General features: G+C 40.8%; 1 protein-coding gene across 1 annotated transcript in view; it reads left to right on the top strand.

The window, feature by feature from the left end:
* MEP1A (meprin A subunit alpha) overlaps positions 1–24,279 on the top strand; it is a 33,979-nt gene that overhangs the window by 823 nt on the left and 8,877 nt on the right. Inside the window, exons 4-10 of the mRNA XM_044387073.2 lie at positions 4,382–4,422; positions 4,935–5,010; positions 12,225–12,342; positions 13,867–14,042; positions 18,522–18,743; positions 19,704–19,853; positions 22,857–23,072. Of these exons, the coding sequence (XP_044243008.1) occupies positions 4,382–4,422; positions 4,935–5,010; positions 12,225–12,342; positions 13,867–14,042; positions 18,522–18,743; positions 19,704–19,853; positions 22,857–23,072 (999 nt within the window). The remainder of the gene's footprint in view (positions 1–4,381; positions 4,423–4,934; positions 5,011–12,224; positions 12,343–13,866; positions 14,043–18,521; positions 18,744–19,703; positions 19,854–22,856; positions 23,073–24,279) is intronic.

Consider the following 24,279-nt stretch of genomic DNA (forward strand, 5'->3'; position numbering starts at 1 on the left):
TGAAGAACTCTTTCAATCTGGTCCATTACTGAGAGGAGAGAGAAGCTGGGTTATCATCTCTTTTCTCTCACTTATCCTGCTTCTAAAATGAGGGAGAAGCCTTTACATTTTGGGTACCTTTGGTTCGGATTGGCAAGCAGCAGAGATACTCATGATCTTAAGCACCATACGCTTTTGAATACCAATTGCATGTTTATTTGTCAAATACTGCGGGAGAGTAAGGGCTGTTATCATTTTGCAGGAAGGGACAGGAATTTCCTTGTGGTTGAGGTGAACTGTCCGGATCACAGATGGCAATGAGGGGGCTCGCCTCCAGGTCTTCTGATTCAGTGCAGTGCTATCCGGAGACTACAAAACTGAAAAAACCCATACCTAAGGGTTGAATTTCTGTGGCTTTGTCCCACTTACAGGGAAGGCAGGCTTGTTGCTACATAACTGGAAAAGCTTGAAATGGTTTTAAAGAACTAGTTTGGTAAGGTAAATGGGTGAATAGGCCCCACGACTTCAGAACCAGCTTCAAATGATCTATCTTTAGTGTCAGGCAACCAAGGTATATGGACTCGAGGGGGATCTGCTGTAGTTTAAAATAGGGCTGGGACTGGAATTAGAGTTTTCCTGATCCCATCCTTATTGGTCTAGACCAAGTAATTCTTTTACCTTAGGGCCATTGTTTGTGCGTCTTCTCCACCACCCTCTCTGAGCTGTGACTCCAATGAAGAAATGTTACCATGTGGGGTTTTTCTCCTTTTAGGTCATTCCAACCCAGCTACCGTGATTGTTAGGGTTGGCCGCACAGCCAGGTCCTACATCACAAAAACTGTTCAGGAAAAATCACAGAGAGGAAATTGTCACCTTTATACCTATCTTCTCTCCATGCCTCCCAATTTAACCTTCTACCCCAAGACTTGTTGCTTTTAGTCTTTTCATTTCAGTAAAAGCAATTCCTCCCTTCTAGATCCGGAAGCTCGGAACCTCTGAGTCTTACCTTTTTCTTTCTTTCTTTTTTCTTTTAATAATGATTTTTTATTATATTATGTTAGTCACCATACAGTACATCCCCGGTTTCCGATGTAAGGCTCGATGATTCATTAGTTGCATATAACACCCAGTGCACCATGCAATACGTGCCCTCCTTACTACCCATCACCGGTCTATCCCATTCCCCCACCCCCCTCCCCTCTGTGGCCCTCAGTTTGTTTCTCATAGTCCATAGTCTCTCATGTTTCATTACCTTTTTCTTGACGTACACATCATCAGTCAGCAAATGCTGTTAGATCTATCATCAAACTAGATCATGGGTTGCGACTTCTTGGCACTTTCTCTTTTCCTGTTCCTGTCCAAGCCATCTGGTCTGGCCAGGTTCTTGCAGCCTCGTAACTTCTCTTGCCTTTCTGCCCTCACCCCGCACAAGCTATTGCTCAGAGTAGACAGAGCTCTCCTTCTGATAGGATTCAGGCCATGTCACTTCTCTTATCCAATCTTCCAGTCTTCCAACGCTGGCCAGCGCTGATTGACATCTCATCCAACACCGAACAAATGCCCTAGAACCTGGATTCCCGAGGTGTGTTCCACAAGCCAATATCACCTGTACCACCTAAGAGTTTTCTAGAAATGCAGCACCTTCAGTCTCATCTCAGACCTACAGAATCAGCACCTGCCTATTGAGGGACTCCAGCTGATTCCCTGCACATTAAATTTTGAGATGAGCTGACCATGGCCAGCCATCTCGTCTCACTTCTTACCGCTCTCTGCCCTACTTACTTGGGCTCTCAGGCCTCCCTGATTTCCTAGCTATTCCTCTACAGAGATGGTCCTCAGTGTGTGCTCCCCCCACCAGCAGAGTTAGCATCACTCGAGAACTTGTTAGAAGTGAAAATTCTCCGGCCTTGCCCCAGACTTGCTGACTGAGAAACCCTGAGGGTGGAGCTCCGCGGTCTGGATTTAACGAGCCCTCAGGAGATTCTCAGGCTCGTTCGAAAGGTGCTCTAAGACAGCAAGGCTTTCCTCCCTCACTCCTTTTTTTTTTTTTTTAATATTTTATTTATTTATTTGAGAGAGAGGGAGAGAAAGAGAGAGAGAACACATAGGGAGAGGGAGAGGGAGAAGCGGACTCCCTGCTGAACAGGGAGCTTGACACAGGGTTCGATCCCGGGACCTGAGCCGAAGGCAGACACTTAACCAACTGAGCTACCCAGGTGCCCCGTGCCTCATTTCTATTCGCTGTTGCCTTTGCCCTCAATACTCTTCCTTTATTCCCCACTCTGTCAGATTTCTGCTTTAATGCCACCTCCTCAGGGGAGCCTTCCCTGACCACCTTTATAAAATATCAAACACCCTACCCCTCACCACTTTTCTCCCCTACTCTTCTTTATTATTATTATTATTGCTCTTTACACCGTCTACTTCTCAACATTTGCTTGTCTGTCCTCCTTCCCCAGTCAAGAATGTCACCTCCCTGAAGCCTTTGTTTTATTCTCTGCTGTATCCCTAGCATGGAGAACAAAGTCCAGCACACATTAGGTGCTTAATAAGTATGTGCTACCTGAGCAAATTGGTTAGTGAATCTCCTGAGGCTTTTTTTTTTTTTAATTTTTATTCTTTGGAGAGAGAGTACATGTGTACTCTTGCATGTGAGTGGGGGAAGGGGGGTGAGCAGAGGGAGAGAGAGAGAGGGAGAATCATAAGCGGGCTCTATGGACAGGGGGCTTGATCCCACAATCCAGAGATCATGACCTGAGCAGAAATCAAGAGTCAGATGCCCAACCGATTGGATCACCTGAGGCTTATTTTTAATGGATATGTTTTTTTGGGATGTGCTACCCCTCCCCCCAACACATACACACTGCTGCACTTTCTTACCCCTCCATGACCCCATCTACACTGACCAACCTGGGGGCCAAGGTCTGAATGAGCTTGTTCATATCATTCTAGAAGAGCCCAGCTCTCACCTCCACCCCTAATCCAGGCCAGTGTCAGAAAATGCAAGTGTCGGGGCACCTGGGTGGCTCAGTCGTTAAGCGTCTGCCTTCAGCTCAGGGCGTGATCCCGGCGTTCTGGGATCGAGACCCACATCAGGCTCTTCCGCTATGAGCCTGCTTCTTCCTCTCCCACTCCCCCTGCTTGTGTTCCCTCTCTCGCTGGCTGTCTCTCTCTCTCTCTCAAATAAATAAATAAATAAAATATTTAAAAAAAAAAGAAAAGAAAATGCAAGTGTCTGTTCTTGACAAGCCTGAGCCAGAGTGTGGATAGATGAGTGCATATTACCCCTACTGAAAAGTCAGTTCAAAACCTGGCTCCTACTGCCTGTGGGGCGGTGGTATCAATGCCATTTGTTTTTGCTTGGTTGTGCCGTTATCATATACACAGGTTAGGCTTGTAGAGGTTAAGATATAAGGACATGGGGAAAGGGATCAGGGTGCCTTAGTTAGTCATTAGCAAGTGAAACCTCGACTTCTCCTAATACCAAGAACCCCAGTGGTGTCATTTACCATGAATGAGCCGTCAGCTTTGTCACCTGGGACCTTTGTAACCATGTGAGGCTGTGGTGATAACTCTCTAGCTTGATTCCCCAGCCGTAAATCGGGTGCTGTTCTCAGAATGAAGTACGGTGCCCTGACCCTGTTTGAAGTGCTTTGTGTTTTACAGGGAAGATGTTTGTCAAACGTGAGAGTTGTCGTAAGAAGAGACATTCTTTCAAATGCTCATCAAATTTTCGCACAAGGATCTTCCCTTTTAAGAATCCTCTTTGCAAAAACGCCAGGAGGCCAGAATCAAGGAGTACCATAAGGGAGAAAGTTTATCACATGAAGCTCCTGATAGCAGATACCTGGAGATAAAGTTTGAGTGGATCTGTCCATATTTGCCTGGTCTTTATTGCAAGGGCCTTCTCTTGAGCTCGGCTTTGGAGGCTACCATTGTTTTTTCCTGGGACAGAGCAAAACCAACCCATTTACCTAGAGTCATGAAGAACGATGGAACGATAGCAGAAAGGGCTCTGGATAGGAAGTCGGAGTTCTCAAGCCTGCTCAACTGCTGACCACCTCGTGCATTACTTCCTGTCTCAAGACTCCCTTATGACCTCCTAAAGTACAAGAGGTTTGGAGTCAATGACCAAAAAGATCCCTTATAACTCAGAGGATGTGATAATACGTGATATGGATGGGCTATTTACATTTACTCAATTAGAGGGAATTATGCATTGTTTCAAAAAGACTTTGACCAAAGATTAACAACACAAGAGTTACAATGGAAAATATTAATTTTATTATGAGAAATGCCTTTTAGTAATGCTCATCCAAATATTTCTTTTCTTTCTTTCTTTCTTTCTTTCTTTCTTTCTTTCTTTCTTCTTCTTTTTTTTTTTTTTTAAATCTGTGTCTAGCTGAGGGCTTGGACCTCTTTGAAGGAGACATCCTCCTGCGGGTGAGTACCTGCCAAGGACACGATAACGTTCCTCAGGACTGGCTGGTTTTTATGACTGGGAGGCTCTGCTGTGTCCAGCTCTGGGCTGGGCACTGTGGCAAACACGAAAGAATCTAATCTGTCATCTGTATCCACAAGGGCTTCCACTGTGGTTGATGATGACAAAAACAGATGAGAAATTAGTAAACAGTACAAAGAATCTATAATTATCACATTACTTGTTCACCCAATTTTCATAGTAAGTGAAGAATGAGAGAAGGAAATGCACCAATATGTTTAACGTGGCTATCTCAGTTTTTGGAAATTGCAGATCTTTCAAGTTTTGTTCTTAATAATTTCTCTGAAGTTTCCAAATTGTCTGCAATGAACTTGTGTTGCTTTTATAATCAGAATACAAACACTTTTGCTTGAATTGTATGATAGGTTGTTTGTGGTGTGAAAGTTTAGGGACGGAGGAGGCCAGGGGACCTCGAAGACTGACCTTCCCCGCCATCTTTGCCTTGTTTCCGCAGAAATCCAGAAATGGCCTGAGAGACCCTGACGCCAGGTGGAAGTTCCCCATTCCTTACATTCTGGCTGACAATCTGGGTAATATTAATTGTTTTAATTAGGAATTTGGGGTTTTACTCTTCTATTCCCCTGCCCACTCCTGTTCATCGGCTTCAGACTGGGAGTAACACCAATGCATATGAGGGTTTCCAAGCCCTGATCATTCTTTATCCCATGGGATGAAAGGCATAACATTCTATTGACCCAGTCCTGCTTAACGAGTCTGCAATACAGTGCATCAAATAGTAATTTTAAAAATTACAGAGTATCAAAAAATAATTTTAAAAGTGCAGAACACATTAACATGTTAATAAAACCAAAAGCACCATAAAGAACAAAAATACAATGAAATATAATTTGGCTTCACAACCACAAAAAATGTATACTTTCAATGAGTTTGTTTAGGTGAACCTAGATATATTTTCAGCATACTGATTTCTTCCCCGTTTGTTATGACACACACATTCCACACTTTTGAGAAATAGAGAAGTCTGTATTTCACATGCTCAGAGTCCTTGTTCCTCAGTGTTAATAATTTCAATTCTTTTCTCTCTCAAAATAAAGGATTGGTTAAGTTATAGTTCACTTGTTGTTGGAAATAATACTCGGAGGGAATAAATAAATATTCAAAGCCGCTTGTGGACACTGGCTGACTGCAAGCAGGTGACTGACACCTGAGCAGCCATGATGATGCCATGCCTGAGAGGCCCATCCCACAGGAATGGAGGGAGATCAGAGGAGAAGGGAAGCTGGGACAAGCTTGCTCAATCTTAATGCACCGCTAGTCTCCTCCCACTCTCGGGAGATAGAGCTTATGTTTCAATATTTGCCATCACTGTTATTATGCTGATCCATTTTCTGGAGGAGAGCTAGATAGAAACAAATGCTGTTGTTCTCAGCGATTTTTTTTTGAGATTTGAGGTTTTATCTCCCCCTCCCCCACCCTGTGTTGCCTGCACGCTTGCAAATTCACAGAGCACCCATATTTATTGGACTGTGATTTAAGAAACATCAACTTTGAGAGGGGTGTTTTTCCCCATTACAATTTTTCTTCCTATCCGTCGCACCTGTGCTTTCCCCCCTTCCATCAAGACATAGGCACACTTATTGCATCACCAACATATGCGGGATGCTGGGCCTTCACCTAATATTTGATCTAAGCTTCACCACAGCTCTGTGAGGCGTTAAGTCAGTGCCTCTCAGCCTTTTACATGCATAAGGCTCCCCTGAAGATCTTGTGGAATTGTGCAGTAGATCGGGGGTGGGGTCTCAGATCCTGCACTGTCCCCCAGGTGATGCTGTTGCTTTTGGTCTATTGGTCACAGCTTGAGTAGTAGGTCTCTTTAGCTGTAAGTTGGTGACAGATTCAGAGAGCAAGATGGAAGCCGGGAGGCCTGAAATAAGATAGCAGCAGTAGGGACACCACGGTGGTTCTCAAGTAGCCCCAAAGGAGAATCACCTTTAGTGTTAGGAAAATTTCAGGTGCCTGGACCCATACCATTGCAAAAAGCAAACATCCTAGAGTTTCGTAATTGTATGCAATTCTTTTATTAAAGTTAAATTACACAGAGTAAAATATACAAATCAGTGTAAAAGTCAATGGCTTTCGGTAAATGCATAAACTTATGTAACCCAGTCTCCCATCACTCCAGAAACTTCCCGTGTGCTTGTTTCCAGCCAATCCCTACCCCCCTCTCCAAGACACTACCATTCTAATTATTTTTCCCTATAGATTAGTTTTACCTGAATTATAGATAAATGGAATCATTCGGTATCTTCTCTTTTGTATGTGGCTTCTTTGCTTAACATATTTTCGAAGTTTTTCTATATCATTGAAGACCAGTAGTTAATTCTTTTTTTTTTACTACTCAGTAATATTCCTCAGTGACATGGCAATTGTTTATCCATTTTTCAGTTGATGGACATTGGGTTGTGCCAAGTTTGGGCTATTATGAAGAAAGCTGCTATGATCATTCTTGCACAAGTCTGCATGGATACATTATATATATACACATACATATATATTATATATATACATATATATTTATTTGTCTTGAGAAAATGTCTAGAAATAGAATTGCTTGATCATAGGGCAAATGTATGTTTAACTTTAGTAAAAAAAGACCAAGCAGTTTTCTGAAGTGGCTGTACCATTTTTCATTCTCACTAGCAATGTAGCAATGTCCCATTTGCTCCACATTTTCAGTAACATTGGTGGCGTTAATCTTTTATAAATGTAGCCATTCCGGTGATTGTAAAATGGAATTTCACTGTGATTTTAATTTGCATTTTCCTAATGACTAACGCTATTTCCCACATTTTCATGTGCTATTGGCCATTTGTGTATGTTCTTTTATGAAATGTTTGTTCAACTCTTATCATGCTTTTTTTTTATCGTACTGTTTGTCTTTTCATTATTTGTAGAGGAACTTCATATATTATGGATGAAGTCTTTTGTCAAAGATAGATAGATAGATGATAGATAGATAGATAGATAGATAGATTGATAGATAGGTATCTTGAATATTTTCTCCCAGTCTGTGACTTTCTTTTTTTGTTTGTCTTGTTTTTTTGTTTTTTAAGCAGTGCGTTAATTTATTAATCTTTTCAAAGAAGTAACTTTTGACTTGTTTATTTTCTTTCTTCTCTGCTTTCTGTTTTGTTGCTTTTTGCTTGTCTTTACTATTTCCTTTCTTCTGGTTAATTCTTTTTTTACATATAGGTGGAAATTTATATCATTGATTTTAAACCTTCATTTTTCCAATAAAATATAATGTTATAATATGGCATCTAAAGCAATAAACTTGATTTGAAGCTCTGCTTTTACTGTTTTTTACAACTTTTGATATGATTGTATCTTTATTAAAGTTCAGATATGTTCTAATTTCTGTTGCAATTTTTTAAAATCCATGGGTCAATTAGAAGTGTTTCTTTAAATTTACAAATGTCTATAGCACTCCTAGATATTCTATTATTGATTTCTAGTTTAATTTTGTTGAAGTCAGGGAGCATATTCTATAAGATTTGGTCTTTTGAAATTTACTGAGACATATTTTGTGGCCTTTTTTGGTGACTGTTCCATGTGCACTGGAAAAGAACTTACATTTGGCTGGTGTGGGATGTGTTATTTTATCAATGTCAAATAGGTCAAGGTGATCATTTGTATTGTTCAAATATTTTTATCTGCAAGGAGTTTTGGACTAATTGTTTCATCTGTTACTGAGAGAGAGGTGTTAAACTCTTTAACTGTGACGTGTGCTTGTTTATTTCTTCTTTTAGCATTTTCGTGAAACGGCTCTTGTGGGCAAGCACATTGCCGTATCATCTTGCTAAATCGACACATTTAGAGAAATTTCTCTTTATGTCTGGTAATCCTCTTTATTTTGAGGTCTACTTTGTCTCAGTTAAATGTAGCTACACCAGGTTTTTAAAACTTCTGTTTTCACTGTGTATCTTTTTTAGGTTTTTACTCCTATCCTTTCAATGTCTTTCTATTTAAAGTGTCTCTTTTAGACGGTATGTATTTGGGTCTTATATTTTATCCAGTCTGTCATCCTCTGAATTTCCATTGGAACATTTGGTCTATTTACATTTTTTTCAGTGGTTTTTCTTTTTTAATTGTAATTTTTAATTTTTTTGATTTTTTTTTAATTTAAATTCAGTTAGTTAACATATAATGTATTATTTGTTTCAGGGGTACAGGTCTGTGATTCATCAGTCTTATATAATACCCAGTGCTCATTACAAGACATACCCTCCCCAGTGTCTATCACCCGGTTACTCCATCCCCCCACTGCCCTCCAGCAGCCTTCAGTTTGTTTCCTAAGATTAAGAGTCTCTTATGGTTTGTCTCCCTTTCTAGTTTCGTCTTGTTTCATTTTTTTCTCTCTTCCCCTATTTACATTTAATATAATTATCGATATAGTTTGATTTAGAACGATCAGTTATTTGTCTTCTATTTTTTCTTTTCTTTTCCTGCTTTCTTTTGGTTAAGTCCAATAATTTAATATTTCATTTGCTTCTTGTGGTGGCTTTTTAGCTCAATCCCTTTGTATTATTTTGTGATGCTTTGTTGTGGGGATTACGATTTGTAGCCTTAAAATGTGACAGTATGCTTAGACTTAATATTGTGCCATTTTGCATAAAATGTAAGCATTTTACAACAGTATAATTCTATTTATACCCCTTCCTTTTGTGCTATCATTGGCTTATACTTTTCAACTATACACTTTATAAACCTCATAATACAGTGTTATCTTTTTTTTTTTTGCTTTGATCAGTTGTCTTTTAAAGTACTTAAGAAAAGTAGTCTTTATATTTACTTTTATGCTTGCAATTTCTGGTGCTGTTCATTCCTCCTGGAGATCTGAGTTCCTATCTTGTGTCATTTCTCTTCAGCCTAAAGAACTTCCTTTAACAATTTTTTTTTTAAGTAGGCTCCATAACCAGCATGGAGCCCAACATGGGGCTTGAACTCACAGCCCTGAGATCAAGACCTGAGCTAGATCAAGAGTTGGGTGCTTAACCGACTGAGCCACCCAGGTGCCCCTGTCCTTTAGCATTTCTTGTAGAGCAAAACTGCTGGTGATAAAGTCTCTTCTTTCTCCAAAATAACCTCTTCATTGCCTTCATTTTGAAGGCATATTTTTACTGGAAATAGAATTTAAGTTAACAGGTTTTTTTTTTTTCCTTCTTTAAAGTTGTAATGATTGTTTTTTCTTTTCCACGTTTTATTATGAAAAATTTTAAATAGACAAAAAGCTAAAAGAATTGTACAGTGAACACTAGTATACTCATCACCTACGTTATACCAACAACATTCTGCTACATTTGCTTTATCTTATCGACCCACCCTGTTCATCCTTCTATCCTTCTTTCAATACATTCTATTTCTGATACATTTCAAAGTAGATTGCATGGACCAGTACGCTTTGCCCCAAACACTGCAGCTTGTGCGTCTTTAAGTAAAGTTTAAGGTTTCTTTATGGTTCTTTTTTATGTAAAATGTACATAGAGTAAAATGCATGGAGTCTTAAGTGTACAGGTCAATGAGTTTTAAAATATTTATACACCTTGTGATTTATACGTTACACTTATACAATGTAAAAATATTCATTTTTTTACATTTACATTTTTTACATTTTACATTTTAAAAAAGAATTACAGTTTTTACATTTACATTTACATTCAACTCCTATGAAAACATGGAGCACTTTCATCATCCCAGAAAGTTCTCTCCTGTTCTTTCCCAGTTACTCTCACCCTTCCAGAAATAAATTTTTTGTTGTTGTTTTAATCCTAGATGAGTTTTGCCTGTTCTAGGATTTCACACAAGTGGAATCATATTTTATGGTTTTGTTGATTACTCCGTAAAACGTTTCTGAGGTTCACCAATGTTGTGGCGTGCATCAATGATTTGTTCCTTCTTACGATTGAGCGGCATTCCATTGCATGAATACAGTATATCACAGCTCGTTCAGCCGATCTCCTGGTGACAGACACCTGGGTTGATTCTACGCTTGAGTTATCGTGAATAAAGCTACTATGATCGTTCTTGTACATGCCTGTTTTGAATATATGTTTTTATAATGTCTCTGGTGTAAACATCCGAAATGAAATTGCTGGGTTAGATATAGACGTAGGTTTAGAGTTGGATTTCTTTCAAAGTGCTTGTACCATTTTACAATCTTCCATGAACAATGAGTGAAAGTTCCTTTACTCTACATCCTTGCCAAAATTCGTTGTTGTTATTCCTTTTAATTTTAGCCGTACTGGTGGACATATAGTGTTATTTAATTGTGGTCTTAGTTTATTATTGTTTTACTTTCTGTTTTGTTTACTTATTGGTCATTTGTATGTCTTCTTTTGTGGAATATCTGTTTAAATAGTTTGCCCACTTAAAAAAATTAGTTATTCGTCTCTTCTCCTTTGAGTTGTAGGAATTCTTTATATATTTTAGATACAAGTCTTTTGTCAGATATGATTTTGCAAACATTTTGCCCCAGTTACATTGTCTCTGGTCTTTTTTCTTGCACTTTTGTGACAACCAATCCATCTTGGGTACAAATATTCATATTATAGATGCCACTAAGAGTACGTAAAATTTCATAAAAATCTAAGTAGGCTTAATGCATACGCTTGTTATCTGTGTTGTTTCCACAAGTAATTGACTGATGATTCCATTGATTATTTATTTAATGAACTTAATATAATTTTATGACTTCTGAACTGTGGAATCTCCAACCTGGTAATTTATTAAATGAAATGAGGGCCAGGAAAACATTAAGTAAGTACTTGGTAAACTGCCAAGAATTATAAACTCTTTGAAAGAATGCACAAAATCAAATGTACAAGAAATACAATTTCACTTTATATAACCTAGCTTAATTTTTAGCTTAGAGCTCTACCTTCCGTGAGTTGATGGGAGGAAAACACACACACACACACACACACACACACACACAAAGTAAAATATAATCTCTGTTCCTCTGGAGTATCTTTCCTCCCACCGCATGCTTGTCTCATGCGATGACAGGGTGTGTGCATGTTAGGTGAAAGAAAAGGCATTTGATCTTTGGTCCCTGGTCCTAACCTACAGGCGAGCATCTACTGTTCTGGCCTCTTTGGGCCCATTAGACTTCTGCGGCTTTGAGTCCAAGTTTGAGTTGTAAAAATCTTTTCGAAGGCTGTTTCAATGCTACCTGTGTAGTCTTGCCATCTCCCCAGGGTCTTGCAGGGAAGCCGGGTAACATACCATCCATGCTCCTTATGCTTTCAAAACCCATACAGCTCTCTAAACTCTGCTCTCTTCCTCCAGCAAGAGGGGGTATCTTTTTAGACTGGTGTAAAGTCTTCTCCCTGCTTCTCTCCAGGTGCTTTACTCACACAGGAGACAGAAATGGCTTGCAGTCCCTACTGTCTTCTGCTCTGCAACGTGACTCTGCTGAGACAGCGCGCTCCGGATCTCCGCTTGAATGGGGGAGGGGGAGAGAGGAAACGAGGAAGTTAGTTTATCATTTTGTTCAGCTGTGCGTACATGAGCGTGTTCTTATTTTGTAGGTATGTTTACGTTATGCGTTTAAAGTTCGCACTTCATGTTTATATACACGACCAGTAGGACTCTGGTTCCTACCAAAAAATATGTCACGGACCTCTGTGGATTTCATGTGGTGGCAAGATCGTCTCTAAACTATGTTATGTCTATTATCTAAGATCTAAGAAATGCTCATTGATGTTTTCACTGATTTCTGCAGCGCTGAATGCCAAAGGAGCCATTCTTTATGCCTTTGAAATGTTCCGCCTCAAGTCCTGTGTGGATTTCAAGCCCTATGAAGGAGAAAGCTCATATATCATATTTCAGAAGTTTGACGGGTAAGGATGAAATTTTACAGAGTGTGTAATCACGCACCCTTTTGTTTACAAAAGGGATACATGTCTTTCGAAAGAAGAAGCTGGAGAGAAACTAAAAGCGAAATCAAATCTTTCCTTGTGAGTTTTTAAATTCCGTAAGATTTTTAATGGTCTAGATGGAGAATGAGTTGTTTAGATAACTCTGGGCCTAGGGAGATTTATTTCAATTCTTTTCCTGGGTTTAGGTCATGTTTTAAATTATAGTACTTTTTTTTTAAGTCAGGTCTATTAAAGTATAAATTATAAACCTTTTTTTATGGTCCTGGTTTTAATTACGGTGCTCTGTTGGCTGGACCTCTTTGAAAAGTTCTAGAGGTCGTTTGTAGTTATTTATTTCCTGGGAGAAATAAAGGATATATCAAGAAAGAAGTGGTTTTTTTCCCATGGTACTTATGGCAACCAACCTGGGCCAGATGAGCGTGGAAGTGAAGCCACCATCCACCGTGACTGCACGTGTGCTCTTAAAATTGATGAATTTCATAGTATGTAAATTACACTTTAAAATGTTATTAGAAGATAATTAAGACCTGCCTTTGAGTAGAAATCAAAGCCATTAGCATTTGTAGGCATATGATATTAGCAATCTCCGGGAAAACAATGGCAGGTAAGACAATGTGATTGTCATCAAAGAACTTGGAATCCATCGGTCACATTTAAAAGTATGGGCAAATCTCGGATTCTGTGGAACACTGGTTAAAGTAGAGACGCTCTCCTACAACGTAAAGCAGATAAGGAAACAATTTGTGGAAAGCTTCAAATTTACTTAATAGAGGTAGAAAGTTGGATTTATGAAGAAAGACAAAAAAATAGTTGGGAAATAAAGAGGCAAGAGGCTACACCATGAGGAATTTGGAGAACCTGCCAGCAGTTCCTGAGTCTACTGTTTTCTGTGGGAAGTTATGGGTCCTTCTTGCCTGGAGCTTTTCCAAAATGGTAGGCGGCCAGCTCTGTGCTTCCGTAATGCTGCACACCGGCTGACAGCCCAAGGAATGGACTTGCTTCTTTAAGGAGGTTCTTTTTCATGATCATAAAACTTACACCTGCTCGTTATAGGAAATTTGGAAATTCATTTCAGTATAAAGCAGAAAATGTAAATCAACCATAGCCACCACCCAGAGACAACTTAATATTCTGGTACAAAATCAATAGTGTTATTCTCTGGAATGCCCTCTGGGTTTGTGAAGGTGAGAAAGAATGCCCAATTTTTACATCCTTCTACTTGGTGCATTATTAGGATTGATTGGCCTCTGAGTATATTATTACTTCCATAATGGACCACCCCTTTGAAAGCCGGCTTATTATTCCCTCCAGGAAACGTTGCTCATTTAACCAGTCCCCTATTTTGAACTATTAGCTTATGAGAATGCTATTGATAATTTCTTTTTTTAATCAAACCTAACTTCCTTCAGATTTGTGTTCTGGAACCCCATGAATTACAGCCACTTGAGAGTTCTTCAGGAGAAAACTTCCTTCTCTTCTTTAAAGGTGCTGGTCTGAGGTTGGCGATCAACACGTGGGACAGAACCTTTCCATTGGCCAGGGGTGTGATTATAAGGCCATCATTGAGCATGAGATCCTCCATGCTTTGGGATTTTACCATGAGCAGTCAAGAACTGACCGAGATGACTATGTGAACATCTGGTGGGATGAAATTCTTCCAGGTGTGTAGAAACCCAAGGTACTCGGGTGGGATTTGCTATTATCTTTATCACTTGCTGGGACCAACCCTGGCATGTCTGGGCCACATCTGTGTGTGGATAGAAGCTTCAGCTGGGACTACCGAATAGGAAAAGGGTACAATTTGTTGGCCTTTCCTGTGGGCTCTGCTCATCTGAGCATAACAGACCCCAGATAAGGGCCTTAGGGAACGGTACATGTTGGCTAACTCAGTATTAACTGAAAGTTAATCAGAAGCTTTGCTTTGTTTCAGTGTGTTTGTTGAAAATCTATCTAAAAAGCTATCTATTTTCCATCTGCCTTCGGCTCAGGGCGTGATCCCGGCGTTACGGGATCGAGCCCCACATCAGGTTCCTCTGCTATGAGCCTGCTTCTTCTTCTCCCACTCCCCTGCTTGTGTTCCCTCTCTCGCTGGCTGTCTCTATCTCTGTCAAATAAATAAAAAGCTATCTATTTTCCTGCCGTAGTCACCTGACATTCTCTGAGGATGTCATAGTCATTTTTCTGGGTGTGAGATCACATGTAGGACTAGGACTCTGCATGAAGCTTAGTTGAGCGTACGATGATCCTAATATGGACACAAGAACCTTTGTGGTGCTTTACCAAATCAGTGATGGGTGTTTAAAAACAAACTAAAACCACAACAAAAATGAATTCTTTCATCTGAAATTGTTGCCCCAATTGTGTTAATTCTGGTTGATAGTCTGAGTTCTAGTTAATTGAAATTTACTGGCCTTTCTTCCTCCTGTCTTCCTCCTTCCTCCTTTCCAAGTACCTCTCTCCTTCTGCCTCCAGCCACGTTATGCAAAGGATAACGTGGTCTTATTTTACTTATTGTTATGCAGGTGTGTTATTCTAACAATTTCTTATGTTCTTTAGTTTCTTTAGACTTCCTTGGACACCACCTTTCCTAATTGTTGGAGACAACTAAGTAGAGTGCTTTGAGTATACTAAAACACTTCTTTTTGAAAGATTTTATTTATTTGAAAGAGAGAGAGAGAGAGCACAAGCAGGGGGAGGGGCAGAGGGAGAAGCAAGTTCCCCACTGAGCAGGGAGCCCAACGCCTTGGGAGACCAACCCTGAGACCATGACCTGAGCTGAAGGCAGACGCTTAACTGACTGAGCCACCCAGGCGCCCCCATCCTTTTATTTATTTATTTTTAAAGATTTTATTATTTGAGAGAGAGAGAGTAAAACACTTTTATTGAACAGTTTCCTAATGTGCTAGAAAAAAAGTCAATACTGCATTTCTGAGAACACCTAGTTTTTAATTAGGAATTAGTTCAGGAAGTAGAAAATCATTCTTTTTGGCAGCAAGAGATTAATAAAACCTTAATATATTAAAATGCCTTATCTATTGCTATATGTGGCTTTCACAAAGTAAATAATTGCCTTGTAATTATCTGTTCTATTTAGATGCCAATTTCATATATGCCTTCAAACATGGCAGAGCATCTATAATAATTTCACTTTTAGGGACTTGTAAGATCTTGTCATACTTTAAAATTAAATACAAGTCTCCAAAGGACTTCTGCCAGAATTAGCTCATTTTGAAGTAAGGTGAATCAATGGTTCTCCCATGAGGTAGGGTTAGGGATGGGTGATCCTATCAAAATTACCTAAGGGGTTTCTCGATCTGGATCCCTCCCACTACCTCATATTCTGTCTATGAATGTGAGATAGTGGGAAAGGAAGAAAACTGTGTAGTTTGTAAAAACCTAATATGACCAGGATTGTATCCCCACACACACTTCCACCCAACCTACCACCCAACCGCTGAACTAGAGGTCAAGTAATATTCTTCTTTGCCTCCCAGTCCAATCTAGTAAAGTACTAGCGAGTATTCACCCAGATATGAAATAGCAGATTAAATTTAATGTGTTTGTCTCCTGGATATAATTGTGTTATAACTGGGTCCATGTAGAAGGGGAAGGATAGTGGGGTCATTGGTCAAAGGACCTAATCTCCACTTGAATGACTCAGGGCACCATTAGACTTTGTCTGTATTCGCCTAGAGACTTGGATTTCTTACCTTCCTGGACATAAACTAGGTTCTGCTGAGCATTAAATAAGGATGTAGAGAATCTTCACATTTTTAAGTCTTGAAGAACACAATGATTAAGTGCTTTTAAAATGATTTTCAGCCAAATGACGTTCCCTTTCTCAGAGGGAGCCAACCCATTTGCCCAGGTAATTTTCAGACTTGCTTAGTTCTTGGTTGAGCCTGAGTTATTCCACACACGTTGCTTATCTCCTACTGTATTTCTCATCAGGTATAATTTCATGTATCTAAATTGCCTGTTATCTCGGGAGAACTGTTCTCAAATGAGATGTCCAGTCAATAAGAGGGTAAGCCAGGGCGGGATTATTGCTCAGGGTAATTTCCAACTTTTATTGCATCTTGTCTTCAGTTGATGACAACCTTACCCTTCCACCTGGGATGATACAGCACTGACAACCTCGTTCTCTCCGCAAATACATCTCCATCTCTTAAGCGAGAATTGTGTTTTCTGGATCTGTTCTCTTCGACCAAGGAAAGACCTCAATTTCTGGGGTCTAGCAGGAGTCTGCAGACAGCAGCCTGTGGGCCATACTCACTTGCTTTTGTAAATAGAGTTTCGTGGGAACACAGCCATGCCCGTTTATTTACATATTTTCTATGGCTGCTTTTGTGCTACGGCGACAGAGTGGAGTAGTGGGACAGAGACCACACGACTTGCAAAGTCAAAAATATTTTCTATCTGACTCCTTACACAAAAGATTTGCCAACTGGCCTCTGGTTTACAATATCACTTCCTCTTCAAGGCTCTCAGCTTCGAGAGTTCCCTGAAGGCAGGACCTTGCCTGTCCTATTCTCTGCCTGGAGCCACCACCACCGAGCACAGCTCCCAGTAGGTAGACAGTAGGCACAGCAAAAATGTGTTGCATAAAATTTTTTAAAATTTGTATTTGGTAAAGCCTACTGATAAAAATATTTGAATAATAAAGAATAAAATGACCTATTCTAACCTGATGATTTTAGTGAAAGTTAGGGAAAACCTATGCAGTGAATTTGAATGTGTTGTTCTTAAGATTTCACCAGGAGTCACCAGGAGAGCCCAGACCAAGCCCCCAGTCCTCGCACTGGCTGGATATTCTTTATAGATCTATCCCTTAGGGAAGGACAACCTAGGACCAAATGCTCTAGAAGGAGTTACTTCTCTCTTCCTTGTTTGGGTCACTTATTACAGTCCTGCACCACCTTTGAAAATGCTTTGATCCCTTTCAGGTTCAGTCTCCAGAAAATCCCATGATTTGGGAAGATGAAACACTGGTATTCTCATTTTATAGTCGAAGTTTTGATCAACGGAGTTCGTTGGCTTTTCCAAAAGCATTTAGAGACTCCCTCCAGCACCTGCTGGCCCACGTTATGAGGCTCATCTTCAACCCTAAATGCACCTGCGTTGGTGTCTCTGCAAGGTGGTGACATGTTCTTCCCTCTAATTGTTAAAAACAACTGGACGGGAAGCTAGAAAAGGAGAAGAAGATGAAGATGGGAAGCCATGATGGGGGAGTCATGAGCATTCTCATTCAGTTTTCCTGTCACAGCCTAAGAAGGAAATAAAAAATCTGTGAACTTCTTATTATTGCAACTGGAACAGTAAATTTCTGATGGCTAATGGATTAAAAGAATATCTGCTTGGTTTCTCATTTCAGCATTCCACATTGCGGCATATATTATCTTGTGCTAATCTCATAAAAATATTTTCCTTTTCTATTTTGAAAGGAAAGTTGATTTTCTTCTTCCTATTTTAATTTTCTCTTCATGAGGCTATTTCTGGAAAAAGATGTGAGCCTTGATTGACAGGATGTCCCTTTCCTCACAGCTGCTTACCTTTCCTTATGCCCCTGGGATTTCCTTTTCCTAACCCATGAAAGAGCTGGCTGGTGGATGAGGTACTCGCCTATTAACAGGACGTATTGATCCTATTTTCCTGAATTCAAAAATTCCTTCCCTGCCATTTGGAATACCTACCTCCACTTTGATATTTTATCTTCTCCTTAAACCCTTATACATACACACACATTTGTTTGTTTATTCATTTATTTGTAAAATGAATCTTTGATTGAAATATATACATATATTTAATAATTTGTATGTAAAATTTATCTTTTAATTACAGGATGTCTTTTTATATTTATTTTTAAGTGTATTTTTAATTTTTATAAGTGTATATAGTATTATATAATTTATTAACATCATTATATTGTTACTATTAATTAATAATATGTGTTAATTTTATGTACATCATGCTAATTATAAAACATGCTCAATATGTATATATATTTAAAAAAACCATTCATCCTTTTTATTTTTTATTTATTTTTTTGTCACTGGGTCTCTGCTTAACTATCTAGGCAAAGGAGGCAGGACAGACAAAATAATATAACTGAACGAACCTGTGGATTCTCTCTCTGATAGGTTACGAGCACAACTTTAACACCTATGATGACACCTTCATCACAGACCTCAACACGCCCTATGACTATGAGTCTTTGATGCACTATGAGCCTTTCTCATTTAATAAGAATGACAGTGCTCCTACCATCACGGCCAAGATCCCGGAGTTTAACACCATCATCGGGCAGCGTCTGGATTTCAGTGCCACTGATCTGGAGAGGCTGAACCGAATGTACAACTGCAGTGAGTACCGCTGGGTCTGAGAAATAAGTAAACAAACCTTAACAGAGTTTCCCCCAGCCTTTCAGTTTCCTGTACATTTCCCTTCACTATTCCTTCCGGTTCTAGTTAAGGAAACTGGACAAACTGCATAACCTTAGTTTATCTCTAGAGTAGAAAAAAGTGTAACACCCACCTCGTTACAGGATGGTTATGAAAATTAACTATGTGGTTGTGTTTTAGCAAGTAAAAGTATCGGACAGATGATGTAAGAGCTGTAATTGTCCAACTTCTTCAGCTTCAGGCTGGGAGATGGGCTTGAAAGTATCTTTTATTCTGCAATGTTCTTTACCCAGGTTAGTTGTTCTAGGGTCATCTAGTGCTCCGAGATGGGATGTTTTCTTTTTTTTTTTTTTTTTAAAGATTTTTTATTTATTTGACAGAGATAGAGACAGCCAACGAGAGAGGGAACACAAGCAGGGGGAGTGGGAGAGGAAGCAGGCTCATAGCGGAGGAGCCTGATGTGGGGCTTGATCCCACAACGCTGGGATCACGCCCTGAGCCAAAGGCAGACGCTTAACCGCTGTGCCACCCAGGCGCCCCAAGAGATGGGATGTTTTCTAAAATGACCCTATTAGTCTTCAGGGACAACACTTCGGAATTCCGTTCAATATGTACGTACAGAAGACCCACTAACTACAAAGATCTACTAGGTACCGCCTTCTTGGTCTAAAGGAGTCCTTGGCTGACATTTACAGCAAAGCATGACGACAGGCCTTCTTCTCATTTGACTCTGTGAGGTGGGTAGGGCCACATCAGTGCTGGCTGTTATAAGGTGTAACAGGTGACGACAGGATTTGCATTTGACAAAAATCAAGAACACGTGCTGTATCTAAACAATGAGGTCTTTTTAGCTTAGGACATTGGGTACGTGAAATAAGATGACTTAAATTTTTAACCAGGGGACAAAAATATCATTTGCAGCCACAACTCACACGCTTTTGGACCACTGTGCCTTTGAGAAGACAAACATCTGTGGGATGATTCAGGGTACCAGAGATGATGCCGACTGGGTCCATGAGGACAGCACTCAGTCTGGACAAGTGGATCACACCCTGGTGGGACAATGCACGGGTGAGTGAAAGCAGAAAGTCACCACACTGAGCTGGTTCACCGGGTCCAATGAGGAAATGGCAGCCTGCAGGTTTTGCCTCAGTTGCAATGTTAGTTATCAAACTTGGAAATCCGCACAGGGACAAAGAACATTTCTCATATCTTAATTATTAACTCTATAAAAAGTATGCAGGTTCCGGGTATGCCAAAGAAAGATGCATTTAAGGGATGACAAAACTAATACAGACATATGGTTGATAAGACATGATTTTGTAAATAAAGGTCACGACACTAGAGCAGTGCCCTCCAATAGAACTATAATGCAAGCCACATACATAATGTGAAATTTTCTAGGAGCCACATAAAAAAGAAACAAGAGACATTCTTTTTAACGATGGTTTTATTTAACCTGATATAATCAAAATATTAGCATTTGACATGTAATCGATAGTAAAGTTATTAATGAGCTACTCCATACGTTTTGCACTGGGTATTTGAAATCTAGTATGTAGTTTACCCTTATGACACATCTCAGTTTGGACTGGCCACCATTCAAGTGCTCAGTAGCCACGTACGCTGGGCGCCATATTGAACGGCATGGCCTCAGATAGTTCTTACGCGCGGTTTGCATACCGAAAAAGCCATACGATCAGACCGACGTGGAGTGGAAAACTGGCTCCACCACTTGCTAATTCTAACCACAGAGAGTTGTTTTTGTTGGTGTCATTTTTGAAGTCTTTGCGTTCATAAGCCTCTCTGAGCGTTCCAGGATATTGTATACTTACCAGTGAGGATGGAAGGAGCTAATGCATAGAGGGCTTCCCACTACAGACCAGAAGCTTCCCCCCCCCCATTTTTCCCCCATCTTCCCTTTCTGTTCAGAGGTTCCACTTATTTTTTTATTTCTGTTTTAGCATCCTTTTATGTTGTGCCCTTCTCAGAAATAATCTTGGCCCTATAGATTATAATCAGTTTCTAAAGACTAGACTGTTACAAAGTCCCTCAGTCCCTGCCTATGGGAGTTGGTTGGATTTCCCTCACAGAAGGGACCCAGCTTGTCACCCAGATTCCAGGCCACTGGGGTCAGAGGTGACAAATAATTGCAGCTCTTCTCCGACCTTGGCCAAGGGTGAAAGTCTCTGTCACCCATTGTATTATCAAACACATAATCTCAAGCATGCAAAGAGTGATCTAAGTCCCAAGTTCCCTCTGAATTTCTGTCATAGTATCTCATCCAATCTCTCCTCTGGGCTTGCTGGGCTACTATCCCATTTCCAGCTGAACAGAAGAGTGACGTCACATGAGGGAAACATGTTAGAACAGCGTTCCAGCACCTTAATAGGAAAGGAAAGGACCACACCCCAGAAGAAATATCTAGAAAAGTTTTGCCAGGTTAACTTGAGCAGCCATTGTGCTTCTTCCACAGGAGTCAGTTAATGGTGGTGCGTTCCCTCCTCTAGAGGGCACCAGTGGTGTTAGGTAGTTGTGTAGACTCAATGAGCTCAAAGGATCCCTTGGGATAGAAGCCACCTCCCATTTGAAACCAGGAGAGATGAATGGATGCCTTCGATATAGTGGCAGCACCTGGGCAAGAATTCAGGTCTCTGGACTCCCAAGCCTGGGTTATTAGACTTCCCTTTCCTACCCCTGAGCACACGGGGGTGGAATTCCTCAGCAAGGACCATCTGGAGAACTTCTTAGCCCTGTGAGCTCTTGTTTTATTGAACCCAAGCACTCAGTAATTCACAATGCCGAGAGCTCAGGCTAGTAAGTTCAAGTACTGAGAATAACATGCAAGAACATATAACTTTTCCTGATATAATATTAAAGCCATTAGATATTTTTAAGGCTTTGTGGAATGCCTATTCAAACACTGATGCTTGCTGCCATCGTGGGAGGTAAACGCCCCGCATATGACGCAGGATGAAGCGGAGAGCCATATTGCCAACGTGCCTAGAACCACACTGGATGCTCCCTTCGTCTTTACTTTGTGAGCTATTTTGAGTGGATACTTTGGTAAGAAGCTGAGCTCTGGAGTACAGTTTAAAGGACTTCTTTACATGCGAGAATTATTCTTTGTGCTTCACTGTGATGTGCCGATTTTCCAAATGACATATTCCTTTAGCTGCCTGCTAATTTGGGGGGAGAGAGTTCCGAGATATAGGAGTTGAGCAAACCTCAGCTTGGTTACAAACCTAGACACTTTTCACCCTCCTTTTCAGTGTCTTTTTATTTTTTTTATTTTTTATTTTTTTAAAGATTTTATTTATTTATTTGACAGAGAGAGAGACAGCCAGCGAGAGAGGGAACACAAGCAGGGGGAGTGGGAGAGGAAGAAGCAGGCTCATAGCGGAGGAGCCTGATGTGGGGCTCGATCCCATAACGCCGGGATCACGCCCTGAGCCGAAGGCAGCCGCTCAACCGCTGTGCCACCCAGGCGCCCCTTCAGTGTCTTTTTAAAGCTTTCTTTACATTCAGGAGAAATCCTCAACTAGTTCCTTAATATGCCTTGAATGGCCCTTCTTATGACACAGTAAAGATGACTCTTGGGTACTGATAATACACCCAGTTATAGGCTAGAAACAGGTGAGACCAAACCTTTATCATTGTGCAAATTTAAATTCCAATTCCTAAATGCTGGAATCCCGTAGTCTGCTTTACAACCAGGGGATCAGCTTTTTCCTTAGAATGGATCTCTAAACAAGAAAGCCAATGAGAAAAATAGTATTCATCTCAAAGACACTAAATTCCAACAAACGTTGCTTGAAGCCTGTGTGTCCTCACATCAGAGGAATACGTCTCACGAGCTTGGGGACAGAGGCCGCGGAGAGCTGGGGCTTTCGCCAAGGAGTCTGTCCATGGAGGCAGAAAGAAGACACACCACCCTCTTTTCATTTTCCCCGGGAGAGTTCTGGCTTTTGTTGCCCGGGTAATGGCTGCTGCTCACTGCTTCACTTGGCGGGAGCACAGGGCTCCCTGCGTGTGGGCCGCTGGAGACGGGTCATTGGGCTGCTCTCCCCGCAGGTGCCGGCTACTTCATGCACTTCAGCACCAGCTCGGGGGTGGCAGAGGAGGCAGCCCTGCTGGAGTCTCGGATTCTCTACCCAAAGAGGAAGCAGCAGTGCCTGCAGTTTTTCTATAAAATGACAGGAAGTCCTTCAGATCGACTCGTCATCTGGGTCAAGAGGGATGACAGCACGGGCAACGTTCGCAAGCTGGTCAAGCTGCAGACCTTCCAAGGTACCTGGAGACACTCGTGCAGGAGCTGATTTGGCTTACATCTGGGATCCCGCTCCTTCTTCTCCTTCCCCCCCCCTTTTTTTTGTTCCCTTCCTCTCCTCTCTTTGTTCCTTTTTCTCTTCTTCCTCCTCTTTTTCCTCTTCTTCCTCCCTTTTCCTCCACCCCACTCCTCCTCCTGTAAGAGCCCAGCATAACATCTGGTACATTTTAAGCCCTCCATGAATATTTGAAGCCCTCAGAAGTCAGAAACCACATCGAGAATTTAGGTGAGGCTGAAATATACTTTCATAAGAGGCCAATCAGAGCATAGAAATCCGAATTTCACTATAGCTCTGGAGACAGCCAGGGCAGAGAAAATGAGTGATCTGGGGTAGAGCTGGAAATAAAGGGAAGCGGGAGCTGACGCTGCTAGGGAGAATAGTTCAGTAGTTGACAGGTGCTTCTGCACCTGTTTCAAAAAACTGAATGAATACCGTGTTTAATACACTGAACTAACGTGAAGCCTGCTTGTGAAGTTGGAGGGAAATAGGACGTGTGCATGTATTAACTTCATTATCGGCATTTCCATATTCCTAAAGATAATTTTATGTGTTTCTATAAAGGGTCAGCACGAAAACCTTAAAATACGAAGGGAGGTAGCGGGATTTGAGGGTAATCTGGGTGTAAATGGAGATCCAGGTTTATAAAGCTAAGTTTTTACCATCTTTTGTGGTGGTGGTGGTTCATTCACAACCAAAAAAGGAAAGACAACATTCCTTTTTCTATTCAACAAAGAATTTCCCAGTTAAAATGAGTCTCGATAGAGGAAGAATCATAAGAGTACTTCTAGAAGAAGCTGCTGTTCTGGAAGTGTGGAAACTTCCTTAGAGCTGGCCCCTTAGAACAGGGGCCTGAATCACCTCTACCCACGCCCTCTGCGGGCGACCTGGGAATGCTACAGATAATGGTTTCGGGGGGTTCACTTTTCCGGCTGAAATATACAGAGCATCTTTATCAAATGGAGGGATGACAGCTAGGTGCTCCCAAAGAGTTGGGAATTCGCTATGTTACCACGGATCGTACACATTTAATGAGAAAACGAATTAGAGTCTCCGTAATATTGATGGGCTCTATTACGGCTCACTTCTATATAAAGCTGAAAATGTCATCCTCGTAAGCATAGAATCAACCAAACCACCTGCTCAAACTTAACTTACTTCCTTACGCT

The sequence above is a fragment of the Ursus arctos genome, unplaced genomic scaffold, assembly GCF_023065955.2.
Source record: "Ursus arctos isolate Adak ecotype North America unplaced genomic scaffold, UrsArc2.0 scaffold_29, whole genome shotgun sequence".
Taxonomy (NCBI): domain Eukaryota; kingdom Metazoa; phylum Chordata; class Mammalia; order Carnivora; family Ursidae; genus Ursus; species Ursus arctos.